Here is a 21,601-nt window from a genome sequence, read left to right as displayed (position 1 = left end):
CTTGTGCACAGATAAGCAGCATGACCTTTGACCCCACACCATGTTCCAAACAGCTCACAGCCAATGGGATATCAGAATCCTGCCTCTATAGACTCAGTCTGGATGTGAATGTATATATATATCCCCACTCACAACGCCGGCGTCCATCACCCTCTGCAAAGGTCGGTCCGTTTCAACCTGCAATTGTAGCTGTAAGTTTCCACTAGGTCGTCTAACTCTGATAGAATCATTGGATATTAAGGAGAATATTGTGGTTTTCCTGTCTGCTCATACTTTGGACTTTGAAAGAACCAAGCAAGGATTGACTCCACTTAAACCTTGACTTTGGACTTAGTAGATGGAATATTGACATAAAATGTAGCCGGGTATGATTTTATGTTTTACAGATGCTGTCATGTTCAGTTGCTCACCTTAAGGTAAATTAATGAGAGAGAGGAGGGACTGTGTTTAATCCTTCATCCTTAACATGAAAGACTTGGACATATCAATTGTTTTGTGACTGGTTAATGAGTATTCTGTACTGGGAAGATTTCAGAGGAAATACCAATTTTACTGAAAACATGTTCAAAGAACAACATTGTGCTATCGATGTTTGCATGTACATTACTGCAGATATCTGCTTACTTTTTCTCTATTTACCATTTCAAATTTAAATCTGGTGAAAGAAAGGCAACAAAAGACACTCTTTCTACATTGTAGAAGAAAAATAATACAGTTGATTATTTTTACTAACCTTAAAGAGCAACTTAACACCCCCTAAAAAATCTTGTTTTTGCTGATTCCCATTCTCATCTTGCTCCAGTGATGTAGAAGTGTACTCCAGGGTGTGTCAGTACACCGTGACATCACTGTTGGGTGTGAGCACCATTGGTGATGCTGGGTGTCGGTCAGAGGTGAAGCTGACTTCAAACTTGACTTGGTGTTAGTTGACTCTCTCATCAGGTTGCACATTCAAACTGTCTTTGAGGGTATAATTTAACAATTTAATAGTGCACCTATACATCTAACCATCTTTTTTTCTTAAATCACTTTAAAGCCATGTGAACATGAACATATGCTGTTCAAGAACCAAAGTGTTCCCTTTTAACTATTAAGTTAACTATTAAGGAAAAATAGATTTTGGCTCTTTTAAAAGCGTGAATATCTTAATATTGACATTCATTGCACTTAAATGTCAAGCTGTGCTTCAGTTCATGACATTTGCCGAGGGCTTTTACTTGGGAAAATGAAGCATCCTTCCAGTAACTCTTATCAACAAGAGGAATCATTTCACATGCAACACTTGGTGTACTGCAGTAGACGCTGTAGTCTTGCTGTGAAGAAAGAAGAGAGTAATTACCCCCCCTCGTAGCTCCACACTGATCTCTGAAAACGGCTGGCTAACTTTGTGTTTCTGCTCTCCCTAGATCTGATCATGTCTCACTCAGGTGCTCAAGGCAGCATTGGCAGCCACTCTGCCGTGGGGCTGCGCAATCACAAGGTACCGCTACCATTTTTCATTTTTCTACTAATCCTTGAAACTCCAAAAAATAATTATGAGTTGAAGATGCTTGACTCCAGAAATAAATGCATTCATCTTGCTTTACTTTCCAGATATACCTCTACGAATATGAGAACTTCCAAGGCCGTAGGATGGACCTGTTTGGAGAGTGCCGTAACCTGTGTGAGAAAGGTTTTGAAAGAATTGGCTCCATCAGGGTGGAGTGTGGCCCGTAAGTCACCAAACTTGCCATCCAAATATGTACATGTTATAACAGTATATGGCTTTCCCTTAACTGATTACAAGCTAAATGTCTGTCTGCGCAGCTGGGTGGGATATGAGCAGCAGAACATGACTGGTGAGATGTTCATGCTGGAGAAGGGAGAGTACCCCCGCTGGGACACCTGGTCCAACAGCTACAGGTGTGACCGCTTCATGTCGGTCAGGCCCGTCCGAATGGTGAGTTGGGTTTGGTCTAAAGGATATTTCATGTTCTTCTTCTTCTTTTTTTTTTTTTTGGTACTGTTTATTGCTGCAACTGATGTTTATTTGTGTTGTCTAGCTCCATTTGTATCTATCATCCATCTTTTATTGGTACAGAGGAAAGTGCTTTTTATGGTTGTAGTGATACAGATATTTATAGACCCATTCCACCGTCAGTATTTTTGTTAACATTTTCTGTGTCGCTATGTTTCAGTGAGACAATTTAGTTTTCCCCCAGAGGTTTTGGTCTCTAAAACAACATTTCTATTCAAACTCATAATAAGTATTCCATCACAGTAACTGTATTCATGCATAATTTCAGTGATAGAGAGAGATAGAGAGTGAACCAGACGCTCCACCAACAATAATATCCAGTATCTGTATGAGAAGTGGTAACAGTTACAAATTGAAAAGCGATGTATGTTTCTTATAGGACCCCCAGGACCACAAGATTTGCCTGTATGAATGTGCAAACTTCGAGGGTCGTAAGATGGAGGTGTGCGACGAGGATATTCCAAGCCTGTGGTCTTACGGTTTCCAGGACCGTGTTGGCAGCATTCAGGTCACTGGTGGAACGTAAGTCACACACCTAGTTGTCCCTCTGTAATTGTTTTTAAATTGTTGCGGTGGCCTAAAGGTGAAAGAAACTGACTTAAGATGAGAAACAAGTGTTATTTCATCAAGGAGAGATCATTTGGAAATGTATGATAATATCTATCAAGGTTAGCAATAGAAGTAAGTGAGAGATAAGACTATATAAGTCTCCAACACTTCACTTGCATAATAATACTGGTAAAGGAGGAGTAGTAGTATAGCAGGTTTAAATTCATCAGGATTAAATGAAAACTAAAAGAGCACACAGCTTTTGGTCAAAATCACTGCAGCTTTGTCATTCATATCTCTCTTCTCTCTGCTTCCCCACACAGCTGGGTGGGCTACCAGTACCCTGGCTACCGTGGCTACCAGTATGTGTTTGAAATGGGCCCTTTCAAGCACTGGAACGAGTGGGGAGCCAACCACCCCCAGATCCAGTCCATCCGTAGGGTGAGAGACATGCAGACGCACCGCAGGGGCTGCTTTGAGATGACCGCATAGAGGGGGAGTCCAGCAGACTGTGGGCTGGGGAATAACAAGGGGTCTCGCTTGCCATGCTGCTAACCATCCCTTGGAAATTCTTCAACAGCCACTTAGCCACACAAGCTAATGGCTTTTGAATATTGTTATTGCTTTTACTGGCAGGATTTGGGAGGATGTGCCATCGTGAATGATTCTGAATGGGATGAGAAGTTCTGATTGTCACAGACTTCCAGGGTCACTGTAAAAACAGTAGCAATGCTCTCTGTCTACAGACCTCATAGAAAGATTATATGATTTTATGAAAGGGGGAATATAGGGGATTGGTAGCTTCAAGTCAATGGTTTGTGTTTATTAGTTTGTTTCAATGCTACTTGCAACCATACCTACAAACCTTTGATTTTATTTTTATTTTTATTTACTCGCCTATGTGTTTCAAGCTGAAATGATGCCAATAAGCCTGTTCACCAAAGCGCTCTGCCTCTCCTGTGATCCACAGACTTTAGAGAGTATAGGGATAGACCATCATATCACACCTCACAATGTACTACCTTGGACAGCTCTCAGCTCTGCACATGCCCTGCAGTAAGGTTGCCAGGCAGAGGGAGGCGCTATCTCCTCATCACAAAGCTAAAGGCTGACCTCAATGACTGGAGGAGGCTACTGGCCAGTCTGTGATCGAACAAAAGAAAGGTGGCTGTGCAGGGTTGTGTTTTGCAGATGTGAATATCTTTTGGCTGGCCTTTTTCAGCTTATTGATGGGGCTGTCCAGAAGATTTGCATTTTACACTTTCTCAGGGATGCTGGCATCTGGAAAGCAACTTTCCAATGGAAAAATTGAAATAAAAATATCACACCTGAAAGATAGTCTCATCTCCTTCTTTCTTTCTTTCTTTTTCGTTTCTTTGTGTTTTTCCTTATTGGGCATAATGTTCTTTCTCTCAGGTCACTATAGACTATTTTTTTTTATCAACAATAGATTAAATAACTATATGTAAAGTGCAAGGGTTTGGTTGTATTGATGAACCTAGAGAGGATTATATAGCAGACTCTGCAGTTCCCCTTAATTCTCGAGCATTTTAGCTTCTTTCAGCTTATTGTTTTGATTTGAATCCAATTTCACAGTTTTATTTGTCTGGTCAACCTTGTTTCTAGACACCAAGCAGCAGATAGACAAAGTCAGCAACAAGCTGGTAAACATAAGCATTTAGCACATAAGAGCCAAAATAATCTTCAGGAGGCCAGAAGCATGAGTCCAAATTAATAATAGTTGTTCAGTGTCTGCTGAGTGGGTAAATACCTGGGTAATTGTTTGCCAACAAGCTAAAGGATGTGATAATATGCCAAAAATAGTTTTTACATGTTGTTCTGCAGCCCCCAGGTTGCCAAAAATGATTATTGTTTTTTTTTTAATACACAATGATACCTTTACCTGTTGAGGCATGTAACACTGCCAAACCTCAAGAAGATATTTCATATTTCAGCTTTAGGTTTTGGGGAAGCTAAGATATACCGTGTTGAGCTTTGTTTCTAAAGTAGAGTAACAATGGTTTGGCAGTGACATAAGCAGCTCCCAACATCCTGATTTAGCTGCTCTCTCTTTTCTCGCAGCAGCTCACCTAAACAGTGTTTTATTTCAAGTGGTCATTTCTGACACCAACTTCTCCTCTGCCTGAGGACGGAAAGGAGTCTGGAGCAACGGGTCCCTGTTGCTGAGCGAAGCCCGGCCACGCAGGCTCTGGTGTGTGAGCAGACGACGAGGCGCACAGACCGTCAGCCACGCACCACTGGTCGGTTTAAAGCCTCGGGATTTGGATTAAATAGCTTGTGAGAGAGCCGATGAGCCTCCAGGGAGGGAGGGAGGGAGACGAGGGCTGATTTTTATCTTTTACCGGATCGAGAAAGGGAGGAGGCACGGAGAATGAGTTATTCTTGTAGCAGCACAGAGCCTGTTTGCCGCACGCTGTATTAGGCAGCGCGTCACTCAAGGCTCCGACGCAAGTAAATCGGCTCCTGCGGCGACGACGCCGAGAGCATCAGAAAGCCCCAGTTCCTGTCAGGGTGCACACCGATCAGCCCTCTTCTGTCGGACATGAAAGTGCAGCAAGGCTGCAACTCATCAGACATGGGGATCCCGGTTACAACCGAAGAAGAACTGCGCAGAAATACCGTAATAACGCCCGAGGATGTGCTTGGGTTACAGAAGATCACCAAGAGTAAGTAACCCGCTGGTGCAATTGGCACGATGGGAAGAGTAGTTCAAGCCTCACAGTTAGAGGAGATTAGTACAACCCGCCTGCTGCTGCTCCCTATTTAATGTCTTTATACTGTAGCATGACATATTCTCTGCGTCCATTCACTGTTTCTCTTGAGGAACTAATACAGATACCATGGACAGCGACACAGTCTGAAAGGTCCTCAAAGAGCTCCTGCAGCTTCAAATGAGACGATGAGACAACCTGCTTTTCTTCAGTGTTATCACAGTCAGTGAGCAGTTAACGTCCTACCCAAGGACGCTTACTATACGCTGGACCATAGACGTCTTCACTCCCCTGTCAATGAGGGAAACAGCTTGTTGAATTTACCTGTGATGAATGACATTAATGCTTCAGTATGTTTTTTTTTAGATGTGTTTGCATGTTTGTTGGTGTTTGCACCTCTGTGTGTCTGAGTGTGTAGGCAGTGACAGACATTGAAGGTGACTGTGTGTAGGTTACTTCCTGGTGTCAAAAAAAAAAAAAAAATCTGGCTCTTACTACATCCTCACCTCAAGGCACCTGTGGATCCGAGGTAACAGGTGGCCAGAGATGTGATCCGCTGCTGATTATAGCTCCTCACAGACAGTAGTCCGTTGGAACAAACACAAGAGAAGAATACTGCCAGCCAGTTATTTCACATATGAAGGAAGCTGGTTCCATATTGTGTCAGGGAAAGAGGACAGGCTAGGCTGTTCAAGGCAGTAAGTCAACTCGCAGGCCTGGTTTCAAGCTCCAGTATTATTGAACAGTATCAAACATGATTTTTGTGCTGATTATAGTCACTATATCTAGTTGGTGACTTGCTGTTTGAATATTGTCCAGTCCAGTCAGGGTGGTGTAGAGTGTAAAGTAGGGTTACAAGTTTAAAGTTACAGTTGAGCCACTACTGATACCTGAGGCCTATAGAATATAGTTAGTTTAAAGAAAGACATGTGGTTTGAGTAATGTAATTCATCAGTCTAATGGTGAGCATGGTGGTTCATAAATTACTTTAGAAATATTAGTTCGACATATTAACAAAAAACCCTAACTGAAGCTCTAATAACTAGCTTTTTATCCGGAGCCTTTAACCTCACCTTAAGATCTTCTTCATTAAATGTGAGCAAAATATCATCAGTGACTGTGAGAGGGGATTAGAAGCTCTGAAAAGATCTAGTATTTTGGGAATTTTGTGCGCAGGTGTGTGTAATAATTTTCTGTCATAGTCTAATGAAATTCTGAATCCTGCCACTGAATCCTTATTTCAACCAAAATTCCAAATACATATCATAAATAAAATCCCCCCCAAAAAATCCGTAAATATTTACATTTTTAATTGTCGCTCTCAGTAATCCAAACGTAAACAAACACCACCAACATTCAAAAAACAGGAGTGAATCCTGCTTTCAGTCTCAGATTGATTGATTGGTCTTTCAGTAAACTGACAACACAAGAAAGTTATTATTGTTTTCTCATCCTGTAAAAGGTTCATTTGCATTGATTTTCATAAACTCATGTTTACAGTAGCGATTGCCAGTGAAATCCGGAGTCAAAACTGAACCCTCCCAAACACAAAACCAAACAATTTTCACACCAACTCTCTGCTGTCATCCTCTCTCACACCATCACATCTGTTCTCATTTGGTATCCCCTCAGCGGAAAAGCAATACAAGGGCTGCATCAGTGCGATAATACCTAAATCACTCATGATGGTGCAGTAATCTCTGCTCTCCGCTGACATGTAATCGGGATTATGTCAGGAGGGCTGTAACGCAGCATTCTGCAATGATGTGATATGCCTCAGGTAATTAATGACCTCGCGCTCAAAGTGTAAGTGAGTTTGTTTACATTGCGGATATCAGATTGTGGTCCGTAGCCACTCACTTACTGGCTTCTCACAAATACTTGAAGGTCAAAGATGAATTCCATAACCTGTCAACAATGACATTTCTTCATTTGAACCACTGCTTGATGATATTTGGGTCTATACGAATGAACTGAGGTCGAAACTGTTTCCTTGTTTCCTGTTCAAATGTTTTCCCCTGGGGCCCAACCATTTTAAACAGCAGACCAGACACAACGCCGACACCACAGAGATAAGCGTAGAGTGCCACACAATTCAGGCTATCATTTTCTGCTGCCAGAGAAAGAAAATCGCAATTGGGGAAGGCGGAAGCAGAAAATGCCTAACCCTGCAGTGTAAATGACTTTTCCAGTTGTGCTTTTGGGAGGTAAATGCCACCATTTTGGGGCAGCCCAGTCTGTCACGGTGGTTCAGAGCTGATAAGCGAGGCACAGCGCCTCATTGTAACACAGGCTGAGAGGAGAAGAAATATAATCCAGGCAGATGAGAAGCACTGCTGTGATATGAAAAATGGCACATTATCAGTTTACTGTTTACATGATGGATGGTTTACGATACGCGGGCAGACAGATATAAACAGAACCACTGCTGCTGCCAAATACATCTCATGTTTATAAATGTCATTTTGTGACTGTATAGTAACAAGAATTACAATAATTACTGATGAATGACAGAAGTGTGAGATAGAATTATCCTTGGTTGCAATCAGCATATGTAATAATGTTTTATATAATTGTTTTTTATCATGTTAGGTGCATTTCTGGAATCATTTTGTGTTGAACATGTTGTGTGCTTCTCTGTCGTGCCCACTTTCATCTCATCCACCATGTCTAATTGCGTTTCCATGTGAATGCACTGGAGAGAGCAGTCAGAATTTCCTGTTGATAAAAAGAGAAAACCATGCCTCTTACTGAAAATCTTCTTTGACTACAAGAGTATTCAAATATCAAGATAAAGATACATTCCTCAGTTGGATCAGCTGCCTGGCCCAACTCCCCATTAATGTGCATGAAGAAGCTTAGAACTGCAGATGGAGAGCGAGAGAATGATCCTGCTGCATACACCTTCCCCTGACCAGTATTCCTTTTTTTCCAAATTATATTCCAACTCAGATTTTCCTCATTTAAAAGTAGGTGACTGGTCCAGTGTTTTGAACATATTTTAAATGAACTGTGGTTTGTGGATTTGAATATAATGTACAAAGTTTGAAGTTTCCCATTAATTCTATATTCATTTAATGATAAGACAACAAGGCTTCATATTGTGAAGGTTTCTCTATGAGTTCCTTAACCTTTAGAGCTTTATTTACAGATGTCTATATTTGTGCATATTATTATTTGTGCATATTATTTGTTCCACGACAATGTGATAACTTACAAGTAGTTCAATAAGCAGATTAACTTTCAGTCCCTAAAGGTTCTGTTTGTAACATTTAGACACCACTGGCCATTAAGTGAACTGCAGTCAGCATCCTGTTAGCTAGCTCTGCATAGCTCTCCATAGGGAGGCATGAGCGAGCAGACAGGCCTGGATGGACTGATAAAGAAATTCAGCCTTGTATGGTGTTTGGATAGTGACAATTTAAACATTTTCAACAACCTATTCTTATAGGATTGACTGGGATTGATTGGGACAGCAGACAAAGACCGGCAGTGACATAACAATGAGTGTATGGAAGGTACTTTTACTGGTGGCAGTGTGACGCCCTGGACTTATCCAAGGGAACACGCATGCGGCGTCCCGCGCACACCCCCAAATGACAGGCACACAGAGAGGGGTAGTAATGATGCTGACAGGGACAGTAAAAACTATGGATTTTTTGATGGTCCACCAGCCCACTAGTGCAGCAGCCCATCAGGATTTGTCCCAGTAGTCCCGGCCAGTCCGTCCCCAAAAGACAGAAAGTGATTGACTAGCATCATGTTAATAGATGAGGTAACTGAAGTTACACTTTTTTTATACTTTGACTATAAACTATATTTCAGTCTAGCTGGCACAGCGCTAAAACCAAGTGTGGTCATAAGTCTGTATATGCAAGACTATAGTTTGACTAATATCATGTTTTTTTAAATTAGGATTTATAAAGTGTAATGTCGTTATCAGCTGATGTTGAGCCTAGTTTTCCACCCGAAGTTGATGATATTTCCATTTGGCCAGACAGGTTTCACTAGATAAAACTTTTTGCTGTTTTTTTGTGCTTATTTGGAGTTTGTGTGTGGAGTGTGTGTTGTGCTCGGAGCCAGTAATTTGTTGGTTAGCAGACTCTTTTTCAACACTAAGATTAGCTAGTGTTGCACAGTGTTGGCACTGTAGGGGAGTGGAAGAGAGGCACTGAGGCAAGGCACTCTCATCAAATCCTTTGGATTTTCCTGGAAAATGTGCCCTGAGCTGTAGCATAGAAGTCAAGAGAGGTCTTACATGTAGTATTTTTAAGTACCTTACTAAAAGTAGTTTACTAAGTTGTCAGGCTAGCTGGTCCTGTTATTCTGGTCCCTAGGGTGTGTTCAGGTTCCAAACAAAAAGACGTATTGACAGATGTTCAGATTGGCCACACTTGACGATGTGGCGAAAAGCCTGTGATCATAGAGAGGGGCAAAACCATCGCTCATACAAAATGGGTGATGAGGGGACACCCTTTAGCACGGTTTGTTTTCGAAGGCCTTTCAAAGATTTGCACTAAGTCGTATGCACAAAAATAGACAGAGGTAGTTTGTGAGAATGAAAAAAGAACTTGAGAAAGCATACTGCATACTTTCTCACCTCTGCACACCTGGCCAGTCAGGTGTGAAGTGAACAGGCTTGTCGAGTTGTTTCAAATGTCACAAAAGTCGGTCAACGCAGCCCCCGAGGTCTGAATGGTGTGGGAGAAGTGAGTGTCACATGCTGCTCAATGATCTGACAAGCAGTTTGTTTAAAAGCATGCTGGTGCCTTTAAGATGAAGTGCTCTTAAAATGAAACGTCCATCAATAGCAAATGGATAACCATTTATTTTTTGTTGTTGACTGTAAGCTGCTATCATTTTATATAATAGATAATAATAAATTAGATAATAAATAAATCTCATAATAAGAGTCAAGAATATAAAATATGTTGTTTTCAAAGGATGAGTTATACAATCAGTGATATTATTTCAACAGTTCCTCTCATTTTACGCTCTCTTTTGGTCTCACTAGATCTACCATTTCAACTTCTTTACTACAGTGAGTCAGTTTCCGAACCTTACACCACAGCAACACCCAAATGCTTTCCAAGAACAGACAGACAAATAGAAGAAAGAACTTCACAATGTGAGAACAAAATTTGAATTATTGTGTAATAGGAAGGGAGAAGCTCTACCACACTAGATCCTCTGTTCTACTGTGGGTAAGGATCTACACTGGTGCGTAATTTTGCTTCATCAAGATGATTTGCTCAGAACCGTCTGGTTCCTTCTACGCTGATGGGTGATCAGTTATTTGGCCTTTAATAAATATGGGACACAGAGCAGCGCTTTTTCTACGTCAGGCAGGATTTCCACTCTGTGATGTGTGGCAACACAATAGATACAGCTTTAATTAAAATTGATTGGTGAAGCCGGTTCTTACTCTCCCATGCACAGCTGTCACACGGTTACTCTTTCAGAGTGATGTGACATGGAGAGAGACGGCTTGTTGCATCCACATCAGTAATCAGCAGAATCTCATCAACCGTCATGTCAACTTAACATTGCAAATGTTATTATTGTAAAGGTGCATAATGTTATAGAGAAAAATCAGTGTATCAGAGTTTGATAGGGTTATTAATCAATACCAGTGACCTGATGATTACCAGCTGGTGCTGATATTTATGGCTCATCATCTGACTGAAGCTCTGTGTTGTCCCAAAGAGCCTGTTCGTACCAGGGAGAGGGGAATAATCCTAAAGACCTTACTGGGGGGAGAAATGTTAGAAGTTCATTTGTATAACATTTGGCTTGTGATCTTTCCTTGAAACACCCTTAAAATTCTTCTTAATAGACATCACACAGGCCAAGAGCCAGAGAGCAGCAGCTAACATGTCTCCACAGTCAGATGTGCCCATGCTTCTCTGCTACTACGTGCCAGATCACTATGACAGCCACAAGGCTCTTCATAACCTGCATGATTTTGATCGAGGCTGATCAGCTTAAAGACATGTTTTCTACATTAAGCCAATTTCATTTCCTGCTATTTTTCCACACAGCTGGGAGACACTTACTTATCATACAAATTTATAATTTAATATATACATCCATTATTCGTAAAACTATATGCTTGTGGGCTTACACGTGGAACCTCTTCTCAGTAATGGAATTTAGAGACTACATGAAATTATTTATTTCAGCAGTGGATTCACTTCCTCCTCTCCTGGCTGTGCAGAGAGGGAGAAATTAGAACATCTGACAAGCTGTAGCTGCTTCCAGTAACTAGTTGTGCAAAGGGGTTGTAAGTGAAGCTCTCTAGGAGAGGCAGTAATAGTTTGACTCACATATTTATTGATTTATTATTTGATTATTATTAGCTTGCAGGGTTAGTTTGAATTTAATTCCTATAGAAATATTCATTTAATCCACAAATATTGCATCAGTCTACTGCATTTTACTGAAGATGCAGTATTTATTGGATGATCTATATTAATTTCTTAAAAAATAACACTTTTTACAAAATAACTAGAGCTGTATAAGCTGTCTAATTAAACACATGAATGTAAAAGATTGTCAACAACAATCTTGTTTTTTGATGCTATGATTTGCAACCCTTTAATACTGCCCTTCACTGTCATTGTCCGCAAAGATCACGTCCACAGAGACGAAGGAAAGAGTGGAGGGAGTGAGACAGACAAATCATTAGTGTCCCTACAGGTTCCTCTCACAGGCTAACCCTATGTGTAACCCAGTGGTCAGAGTGTGTGTGTGTGTGTGCATGTGTGTGTGTGTGTGTGTGCCTGCCAGGACAGACAGAGGTTAGATCATACTCTGTAATGAAGTGGTGTCATGTGGTTCACCTGAAGAATAGACACTCCTATGTGAGCTACTGTTCATGCATGGTGTGCTGCACAGTACATGAATCCAAGATGTATCCGAACCCCAGTTATTTCAAAGCCCTTTGATGCTTGAATAAAATTATATTTATTTCAGGCCAAGTGAAATTTTTTTCTTTTTAAGCTTTACCTTTGCAGTTTTTTAAGTAATTTTACAAACATGATTTTGCAATTTCATCCTTTGAAGAAAGAAATAAATGAATAGTTTATCAGTCTGGTTAAATGAGAGGATTGATATGAATCTCAGCAGCCAGTTAGCTATCCTGGCTCAAAAGGCAATAAAATGCACCTACCACTACCCCTGGAGATCATACATTTTTAAACAAACAAGATACAGTATAGCGTGTTATCAGTGAGACTTACAGGTGGATTTTGCTGTTTCCTGTTTTTAATATTAGTGGACAGATATAACACCCAGCAAGAAAGTGAATAAGCATTTTTCTTTAAAAATAATCTATCTGTTAATATCGAAGGAAGTAAAAGGTCTTTTTTTGTTTTTATATGACTGGCGTCATGGTTCAGACCTTAGATCACAATATACGTCCTCATAAAACCCTCCCACTGAGGGACATTATTTTTCCCACTCGGTGATGCAGGCCAGGTAAAGATAAGAGGGAAGAATCTCATCTGCATTCAGATGCTCAGAATTCAACCTCTCCATGAACCTTAACGTTTGCCAGTTTGCCCACAGGTGCTATCAAGTGAGAGACATGAAACAGCCTGCCACACAGGTGCGCTGTAAATCATGACGTGAACATCAAGACTTAATGTCAATGTCACAAGCTTCCTTTGGCTATAGATTACTTTAGCGTAAAGACAAGTAAACATGTCTGCATTGTTCTTCCACATGTTGTTAAGATTAATTCAGCACACAGTCTCAGCACTGAATCGCAGACCACAGAGAGTCAGATGGAAAGAATAAGGCATGTGAAGTCAATCCCTGTGGCTGAAAGTCTGTAACTCCGGGCTAATCTTGGGGATTAAGGTGCTATAAGTGGCAGCTCGCTTGCTCTTCATGAATGCCATTTTAGTGTCAGACAGGCTCTGTGTATCTGAATACAGGAACACAGCATGACTCAAGACTTGGTGCTAATTTTACTCCATTTATACCGTCTGCTGCCAATCTATTAAGGATTGTATTGATTTTTTTTATTACAGTCGAGCGAAAATTATTATTAAATTTATCAATGTTTAATGTTTAAAAAGAATCTGCTGCTTGTCTTTGGGTCTATGGCTAGTGTGTGTTTACATAAATTAAACTAATCGTTTGAAACCTCACAACAAAATCCTTTATTTATAATTATAAAAACAAGAAATTAGATACATGGAAATCACGTTAAGACATGAAAAGTAAATCCAGAATTATGCATTCCTCCTCGTGTGTAATTATAGCAGGTCATCTGTGCTGAGAGCTAATGACATGCCTCCTCACAGGGACAATAAAGAAAAGTAATCTATCATGTCATACTGTGATTGAAGTCACTGTTGAAACATATCCTCTTAATAATCTGCATCAAATCTGCACAATGTTATTGCTTCTGTGCTGCAGGGTTGTGATACTGGTAGGCCCTCTATAGGAGGAGGCGTCAGGTATACCTTCATCAGATCCCAGATGAGGAACATTTCATTAGCATACCCCTGATGCCAAACCCAAGATACTCTCCTTTGATTCGCTGCTGCACCTTGTTGTTGCAGAGCAGCCAGGTGGATGAAGGGAAGGAAAAAGACACACTAATCGAGCTGGCACACTATCAGAAGGAGTGTTGCTAGGTGACAGTGTTGAAGGAAGTGAAGTGGAGCACTTTGTGTGTGTGTGTGTGTGTGTGTGTGTGTGTGTGTGTGTGTGTGTGTGTGTGTGTGTGTGTTGTGTGTGTGTGTGTATGTGGGTAAAAGAAAGAAGGAAAAAAGGAAGACGGAACTGAGGTATGAACATGTATGTCATGGTGCTTCTATCCAACCCTCATTATGACAATATGATTTTAACTAGATTTTAATAGCTACAAATAGGATTTGCATAGATGCAGAGTTATAGAAAGCATAATTCATCTCAGTGCTGTCTTTTCCAGTTAGAATAACAGTGACTTAGGCATTAAGGTTTTCCTTTCTGCAACAATGCCAGGGTAACTTGTGTTGGAGTAAGAATAGAAGAAGAAGAAGAAGAAGAATAGCTTGACATTTGGGAAATGCACTTATTCACTTTCTTGCAGCGACTTAGAAGACCGACATCACTCTCATGTCTGTATGGAAAATATAAAGCCACAGCTAGTAGCCACTTAGCTTAGCTGAAGCGTAAAGACTGGGAGCAAGCCTGTCTCTGTCTGAGGGACCTTTGAAGTTCACAAATTAACACGTTATATAAGATTGTTTTGTAAAAACAGTGAGTGGTGTTTTTTGGAGGATTTTGGACTATTTCATAGTTCCAGGCTAAGCTATGCTAACTGACTCCAGGCTATAGCCCTTTATTGAAAAATTCTTCTGAATAATCATGACATTGTTTCCAGAAAGACATGCTGCACTTTATTTGTTTATTTATTCATTTATTTTAGCTGTGAGCATCTACATGGTTAGATATAATCATGTTTGTTATTTGAATAGACCTTTTATACCCATTTCTCAGTAAAGCTATATTAATCATAAGAGGCTCATGAGTAAGTTGTTATTGCCTATAAAAGAGGCTACATTCATCAGATATGGTAGTGAAGCAGATTTACATGTTTACTGGTTGTGTAATGGTTTGCGATTTAGTGAGCTTCATGTAGGAGTGACAGGATCATGAGGGAATTCTTGCACCGGAATGTGCCTGATATGATGTGACTACAGTCTAAGTTAAAAATGATAAAATAACTAATGGTTATGATGCATTCTTTGTTCATTTGACCCAGCTAAAACAGACAAAACAGAAAAATCCTACATATTTAATTACCCCTTACTTATCATATTTAATGTCATATCACAATATGACTTGACTTCACCACCAACATGGCAAGTTGGCGGTGGTGTTTATTTTCAGTGTAGCATGATTACAAGGCTCAGTTGTCACAGTCTTATGCATAGACAAACATCAACATAACATATTACATAAATCCCCCACTGTGAAAGTCATGTTGAGGCTGCAAATACATCAACTAGTTTGGATTAAATTAAGGATACAGAGTGTGTTACATCACTTGTCTACTGTCATTAAAGAGGAGCAGTAATGTACAAGCTATGTTATAGATAGTATTTTCAGTTTGAGGTGAACAGACATGCAGTGTTCATATCTGTGAACTGAAGAGAGCAGTTTTATATAACAGTATTATGACAGTATTCCATTAAGTTCACGACTGTTATCTTCTAGTCAAGAGTATTTGAATGCTTGTGGTCCTTTCAAACTAACTCTCTGCAGTGTCTACGTTCACACCACACAGCATGCAGGTACCCTATAATGATGTGTGAATGTGTTTTCATGCTGCTGCCTTAGAAGAAACAGTCCCAGACTAACAGTAGGCTTATAGTAATATTCTCAGAGCAGATAAGCACCTCACATCAAATGAACTGGCACTAGAGGGCACTGCATCAAACAGCAGCTCTCTAACCCTCTTACTGGAGTTTGGATGGCAACATAAAGAGACTTTGCGTTTTTGTGCCAGAGCAGCTTTACATGGAAATCTCTTGACCAGTCTTGTGACGTTCACCATGGAAACACCCCACTCACATCTACAGTATGTTAACATGAACTCATTGCCACGGATGAGCACTGTGCACTCCGCAATGCATGTGCAAAACAGAAAGACACAACAGCTGCTAAGTGGGCTCGCACCCCACACACATGCATACATGCTGCATATACAGAAAGCCTCTCCGACATCAGCATTTAAACAGCTGCTAACGTACTAGTTATTGTAATATGCAATATTTCATATCAGTTACCATCAAGACTTAAAAAATATGATAATAAAGTAAAAAGATTACATAACAGTCTTTCCTTATATATAAAAGGTTATTCATTTAGATATCACAATGTATGGGGCAGCACTGACAAACAGTAATAGATCACACTCTCAGTGCCTGACAATAATTCAGTCTGACTTCATCACTTCTGTAAATAATTGCATTTAATTGATCGAATCAGCTAATGGCTTTTTATCTGCTTGAGTATCACAGCTGAAGAACAAGGCACTGTCATCTTTGCTGTAGCGTCAGTGTCAGAAGGTTGCAGATTTCAGCTTTAATTAATCTGCGGTTTTCATCTCGCTTTACACCAGCATTCACCCACTGTGTTAAATAGCAGGCTCTAAATAGGACTGTTTCACAAGAGACATTTTTAGACAAGGTGTCAGGTATAGTGTTCTGTACTTTATGAAAAGGTCTATAAATATCTTCAAGCAGGTGGCTAAAGCCTGTGTGGCCCATCTGCTCCCTAACCCTCGAAACAGTAGAGGATGCGACTGTGTGAGCGTGTGCGTGACCATAGGCATGTGCACATATATACAGATATTTTCATGTGTGTTGATACTAAAGTCAGTGTAAGAAAGAAAGAAAGTAAGAAAGACCCTTCAAGGCTTATGCAACATAAACCGCCAATAATAACTGCCCTTACCTTAACCCTAATGAGATAGTAGTTACGTGTGTGTGTGTGTGTGTGTGTGTGTGTGTGTGTGTGTGTGCGTGTGGGTGTGTGTGTGTCTGTGTGTGTGTGTGTGCCTGTGTTTGCCTGTGTGTGTCTGTTTCCCGACCAGTTGGTCCATGTGATGGTAAAACACAATAAGCCTCTTAGGTCTAATCCTGCCCCATTGGGAGGGGAGTGTCTTACACATGCTTACACATGCACACATAGACGGTTACACACACACACACACACACATGCATACACACGCGCGCGCGCACACACACGCAAACACAGTGCCAGTGTGGCCAGATCTGTCACCCTGCTCAGGACACTTGGGTTTCTGTCTTCCCCTGGCCTTGTGCTCTCTGGACTTGACAATCCTGCTGTTTACTGCAAGCAAAGTATGTTGGAGAAAAGTAATAACAAGTGCAAATAAACATTCGGTATCACAGGTACGGAGCAAACTATCCAGTTCACCAGTGCTAAGTCAGGAGGTGCAAGCATGTGTCTTGTGTTGACATAAATTGTTATTTTTCTCCATGGTGTGTATATATAACTATATCATCATGGTTAAAGATGTAACCAGCATTCCCGCACATTAGCTAGAGTATGCTGTCATCACCATTAGGTATAATATGTAGTATGCTGTGCTATATATGAGCTGTAAATACTAAAAAGCTTCAGTTTGAACATTTGCTTACCCTGTTCTTGTTTTTTTATGTGAAAAAAATAAAGCAACATTTTAAATAAAGTAGAATAGTATAGTAAGGAATATAGTAAGGAGGATAAAAAGTGTTGTGTAATAAAGAGATTACAAAACCCTCTTAAATTTGGGAGATTAGCTTCTAAAACTGAAACTGACTTGACTGTGTTGATGTGTATATGCAAACTGACAACAACAATAACTTCCTCACACAGCAGAAGAATTAAGATTGATTTTTGGTTAGTTTGAAATGGGATGTATATGTTTAACTCTTAGTCACAAGTACAGACACACAATGACTTTGATGCTTAACACAAAACTGGAGTAGTGTGTATTTTCTGGGCCCGACAGTTCACAGAGTGTGACCTGGGCTGCTCGCTGAGCTTTTATTATTGCAGCCGAGACTTTGTTGTTATTGTCAGTGTCAATTCTTGGTGTAGAGAAAGATCTGACGTGGGAAAAATAGCTTCCCTGGAATTGTTGTGAGGTTACAGTGGTGAGCATCCCCAAAAAAAAGGCCAGTGGATTGTATTGTAGTGTAAATTCAGACTTGCCCATAATAACAGATTATAGGCCTACTGTGTCCTGACAGAGGGAAACAGTTTTTTTATTAATTGACAGCTGGCCCTGACGTGAAAGGTTTACTTTGTTCACAGTGATATAATCAAAAGAGAAGACATTTGTAGCAGTGTGTGTGTGTGCGTGTGTGTGTGAATACAGTCTAAAGCTTCTTTTCTCACTTTTTTTTTCCAGATTATCTTTGTTCTCCAGAAGAAAATGTCCACATGATTGACTTCACTCGGTTTAAGATCCGTGACATGGAAACAGGGACAGTCCTGTTTGAGATTACTAAACCTCCAACACCAGGTCAGCCCCAAAACACAGGGACTTGACAGATTGATGTACAATTTATGCAATATCTTATCCAGACTGACGTTTCCTTAGCCACCAGTGTTTTTATCTCTATGCCCATATAGTGCTTTAAAACAGTATTTCAAATTTTATTGTATATTTTTCTTGTCCCCATGACACTACAGAGGATATTGATAATAGTAATTGAAAATGTAATAATGGATTTTTATCTTGACAGGCCCATAACATTGTGAGAGGAAAAGCCTGTGTGTACAGTTACCTGTAGCTCCGCAAAAATAACCATTTATCCCACTCTGTGAAATGATTTGGAGAAGTTTGATTTCAAAGTCCTGTCTGCATTTTTCCTTCGTTTCTTTTCTTTTAAACATCTCTTATCCAGCGGGAGGTAAAAAGCACTGTGACCCAAACGCCGGCCGTTTTGTGCGATACCAGTTCACCCCAGCCTTCCTGCAGTTGCGGCAGGTTGGAGCCACGTAAGTCAAAGTTCAGCGTGTCTTTGAGAGAGAGAGAGAGAGAGAGAGAGAGAAATGTGTCCTGAGACAGTGAATAAGCGCATTGATGCAATAATGTCCTGTTCAACCCTGCTGCTCTGACAGAAGACACCTACCTCGTGTAGGAGGTGTGTGGGCTTCAGTGTGTGATGACAGGGGCTGATGATGATGAGTGTGAACATACAGAGCAGCCCAGCCCACCTGCTGAGTCAGGCACCAGATAGCTGTCGGGCCTCCTGAGTAGTGTGCATCATCAGACTCCTACTCTGTGACTGCAATCCAACCCAACAACTGACTCATCTAGATAACCTAGGCTTACCGAAAAAGCTGAATGTATAATAGATATAATGTGTTTTGTGCACCTTAGAATTATATAGACTTAATGTTTTGTTTTGTTTTTTTGCACAGCATGCAAGAAGAGATGTGTTGATAGTTGCTCTGGGCAAACTATTTAAGGGATAATTTTGCATAGTTTTCATTGTCATTCTTATCTGAAATAATTACGCTTTATTCACCGAGCTACAGTAATTACAATGTTCTGGCAATGCAGTGACATTGTTAGAAACAGGTCAGATAGGGCAACACCGTGGACAGTCAATCAGAAGGTTGTAAACTAACTTTTTTTCAAATTAAAAACAGAGGCGATAATTATCCACTTCCTGGTTCCACTTTGACCCAGTAGTCTCAACACTCTGTACATCACTCCGTGATTCACACAGCCTTCCTGACACAAGCCTTGAGGGAAAATCAAAACACAATTCATCCAACGAAGGAGAAGAGAAGAGCAGAACAGTTAGATTTAAAAGTGGAGTTCTCCCCTGGCAAACATTTTATCATTCTGGACACAAAGAGAGAGCATAAGAATAACTTTGAAGACGCAACCCGCTGGGTTTGCACTCAGAAGACTTAGAGCCTCCAAACAACAGACTGTCAAGGTTGGGTGAAGACTGAGTCAATTAAAGACCAAAACACACCTAAAGCACCACTACCAAGGCTAAAGAGTCCCAACAGTAGTAAGTAAGTGTTAAATTAAAATAATCTGGATACATTTTTGACTTATTTACAACCTGTGTGATTGACTGTTTGTTTTTCTTGCCCGGATGGACCTTGTTGTGATGATGTTCCCATATGTCAGCAGTTACTTTGACAAGTAAAATGTTATTCTACCTGCTACAAGTGATGGCCAAAACTACCAAAATGAATTAAGATAAACCAGAATTAACCTCTAAAGTTTGACCTTTGAGTGGTCTCCAGGTTGCTAAGTTTATTTTCTCGCCGTGTCTCGGCAGGGTGGAGTTCACAGTGGGTGACACCCCCATCAACAACTTCCGTATGATTGAGAGACACTACTTCCGCGATCAGCTGCTCAAGAGCTTTGATTTTGAGTTTGGTTTCTGCATGCCCAGCAGCAAGAACACGTGCGAGCACATCTACGAGTTCCCCGCGCTGTCTGAGGAAATCAGTGAGTGTCGCAGCAGTCGCACACAGGCACACGCACAATACTCCAACACACACACAAGAGACAAATGCACCCACACACAGATGTTTTATTAGAGCTAAGAGGAGGTGGCGTTACAAAATCCTGAGTGTTTTGTATTTCCTGTCTCTTAGTGCGTGAGATGATCCTGCATCCTTACGAGACACAGTCTGACAGCTTCTACTTTGTGGACAACAAGCTGGTGATGCACAACAAGGCAGATTATTCCTACAGTGGGGGTCCTTAGGAGGACCTCCAACCCCCGACCCTTTACTCCTCCCTGTTCTAGACATGCTCCATGATCCAGGTACCACTTCAGGACCAGAAACAGATGGACTGATGGACAAATCACTGGCAGTAAATACTCTTGTCTCACTCCTGTTAACTCCATGTCTTTCCATTCAGGTATTCAGCCGCCTGACCAGTCAGATTTCTCCCTCTGCCTCTTTGCAGGAACATTGAATTCTGCCAGTTTTATCATCAGTCCCCATCAGTGTGTGTGAGTGAGTGTGTGGGCAGTAAACACATGCAGCGTCTGTACATACTGTTGATTTCAGTCTGTATATGTGGTTTCCACTTGATCATCAGGAACACATCGATTTACATTTACATTTTGTGTGTTTTGATAGCCGTTAATGTGAAGGGGGAAAGGAGACAGTGAATCTTGTTTGTCCTGAAACACAAAAGGAGACAAGGAGAGAAAGGAAGTTACCCTATAAAAGTTTAATAAAAATGAATCCATTCAGATGTATATTTATATAGTTTGTATAGGAATCTCATTACATTTTTACTCCTGAATTTGTAGAAGCACACGTCAGAATGATTCAGTCCTCCTCCCATGATCTGTCACCGTTCAACTGAATGACAAACAGAGATGTGTACTTTGTCTATGTGAATGTGTCATTTGTTTTATGTTTTCATGTTCATAGTACTACTACGTCAGGCGTATTTTTTAAAGAAATAGCCATTTTGAAGTGTCAGAAAACATACATTAGCCAAAAGTGAAAAGTCAGATAACAATTTTGATATCCAGTATGTTCTCTGTAGTACTGAACACTGTGTATACTTTATGATAAATGTTTTAAGTATAAAATTATAAAGTATGTAAAGTTTTGACAGCTGAATTCCATCACTGCAATAAATATGGGATTTTTTCGAAATCTTGATATACATTGGGGGTTTTTCACAAAAGATGAAACATTACATGGAACAGGAAAAGCAAAGCATATGGTAAAATCACACTGAACAGACAACAGATTATCAGAACAATGAAGATTATTAACAGCCAGTATC

At 40.5% G+C, this 21,601-nt stretch overlaps 2 protein-coding genes across 3 annotated transcripts; both read left to right on the top strand.

The window, feature by feature from the left end:
* Positions 1–113: 113 nt before the first annotated feature.
* Positions 114–3,900, top strand: crybb1l3 (crystallin, beta B1, like 3). The gene is made up of 6 exons (XM_071497157.1): positions 114–191; positions 1,407–1,480; positions 1,594–1,712; positions 1,807–1,939; positions 2,397–2,539; positions 2,890–3,900. Exons 2-6 carry the CDS (start codon positions 1,415–1,417, stop codon positions 3,056–3,058), a joined length of 630 nt encoding a protein of 209 aa, XP_071353258.1. The 5' UTR covers positions 114–191; positions 1,407–1,414; the 3' UTR covers positions 3,059–3,900.
* A 1,013-nt stretch (positions 3,901–4,913) lies between these two features.
* unc119a1 (unc-119 lipid binding chaperone a1) lies at positions 4,914–21,468 on the top strand. Of its 2 annotated transcripts, XR_011693505.1 has the most exons (6): positions 4,914–5,253; positions 18,221–18,334; positions 18,720–18,813; positions 20,121–20,293; positions 20,443–20,615; positions 20,714–21,468. XR_011693505.1 is itself a non-coding variant. In XM_071496910.1 (5 exons), the coding sequence occupies exons 1-5, from the start codon at positions 5,130–5,132 to the stop codon at positions 20,553–20,555; spliced, it is 618 nt and encodes a 205-aa protein (XP_071353011.1). In that variant the 5' UTR covers positions 4,915–5,129; the 3' UTR covers positions 20,556–21,468. The 2 variants fall into 2 exon arrangements, 1 of the variants encoding a protein (XP_071353011.1); XM_071496910.1 differs by having other exon boundaries at positions 4,915–5,253; positions 20,443–21,468.
* The last annotated feature ends 133 nt before the right edge of the window (positions 21,469–21,601 follow it).

Source organism: Trachinotus anak, unplaced genomic scaffold (genome assembly GCF_046630095.1).
Source record: "Trachinotus anak isolate AG129_WGS33_773 ecotype Australia unplaced genomic scaffold, CSIRO_AGI_Tana_v1 ptg000014l, whole genome shotgun sequence".
Lineage (NCBI taxonomy): Eukaryota > Metazoa > Chordata > Actinopteri > Carangiformes > Carangidae > Trachinotus > Trachinotus anak.
Note: the sequence above shows the minus strand (reverse complement) of the source record. Positions and strands in the feature narration are given on the sequence as shown.

Coding starts and splice junctions, on each gene's coding strand:
- unc119a1 (XM_071496910.1), top strand. CDS start 5,130: ATGAAAGTGCAGCAAGGCTGCAACTCATCAGACATGGGGATCCCGGTT. Junction 5,254..18,220: donor GTTACAGAAGATCACCAAGA/GTAAGTAACCCG, acceptor TTTTTTTTCCAG/ATTATCTTTGTTCTCCAGAA. Junction 18,335..18,719: donor TACTAAACCTCCAACACCAG/GTCAGCCCCAAA, acceptor TCTCTTATCCAG/CGGGAGGTAAAAAGCACTGT.
- crybb1l3 (XM_071497157.1), top strand. CDS start 1,415: ATGTCTCACTCAGGTGCTCAAGGCAGCATTGGCAGCCACTCTGCCGTG. Junction 1,481..1,593: donor TGGGGCTGCGCAATCACAAG/GTACCGCTACCA, acceptor TTTACTTTCCAG/ATATACCTCTACGAATATGA. Junction 1,940..2,396: donor CGGTCAGGCCCGTCCGAATG/GTGAGTTGGGTT, acceptor TGTTTCTTATAG/GACCCCCAGGACCACAAGAT.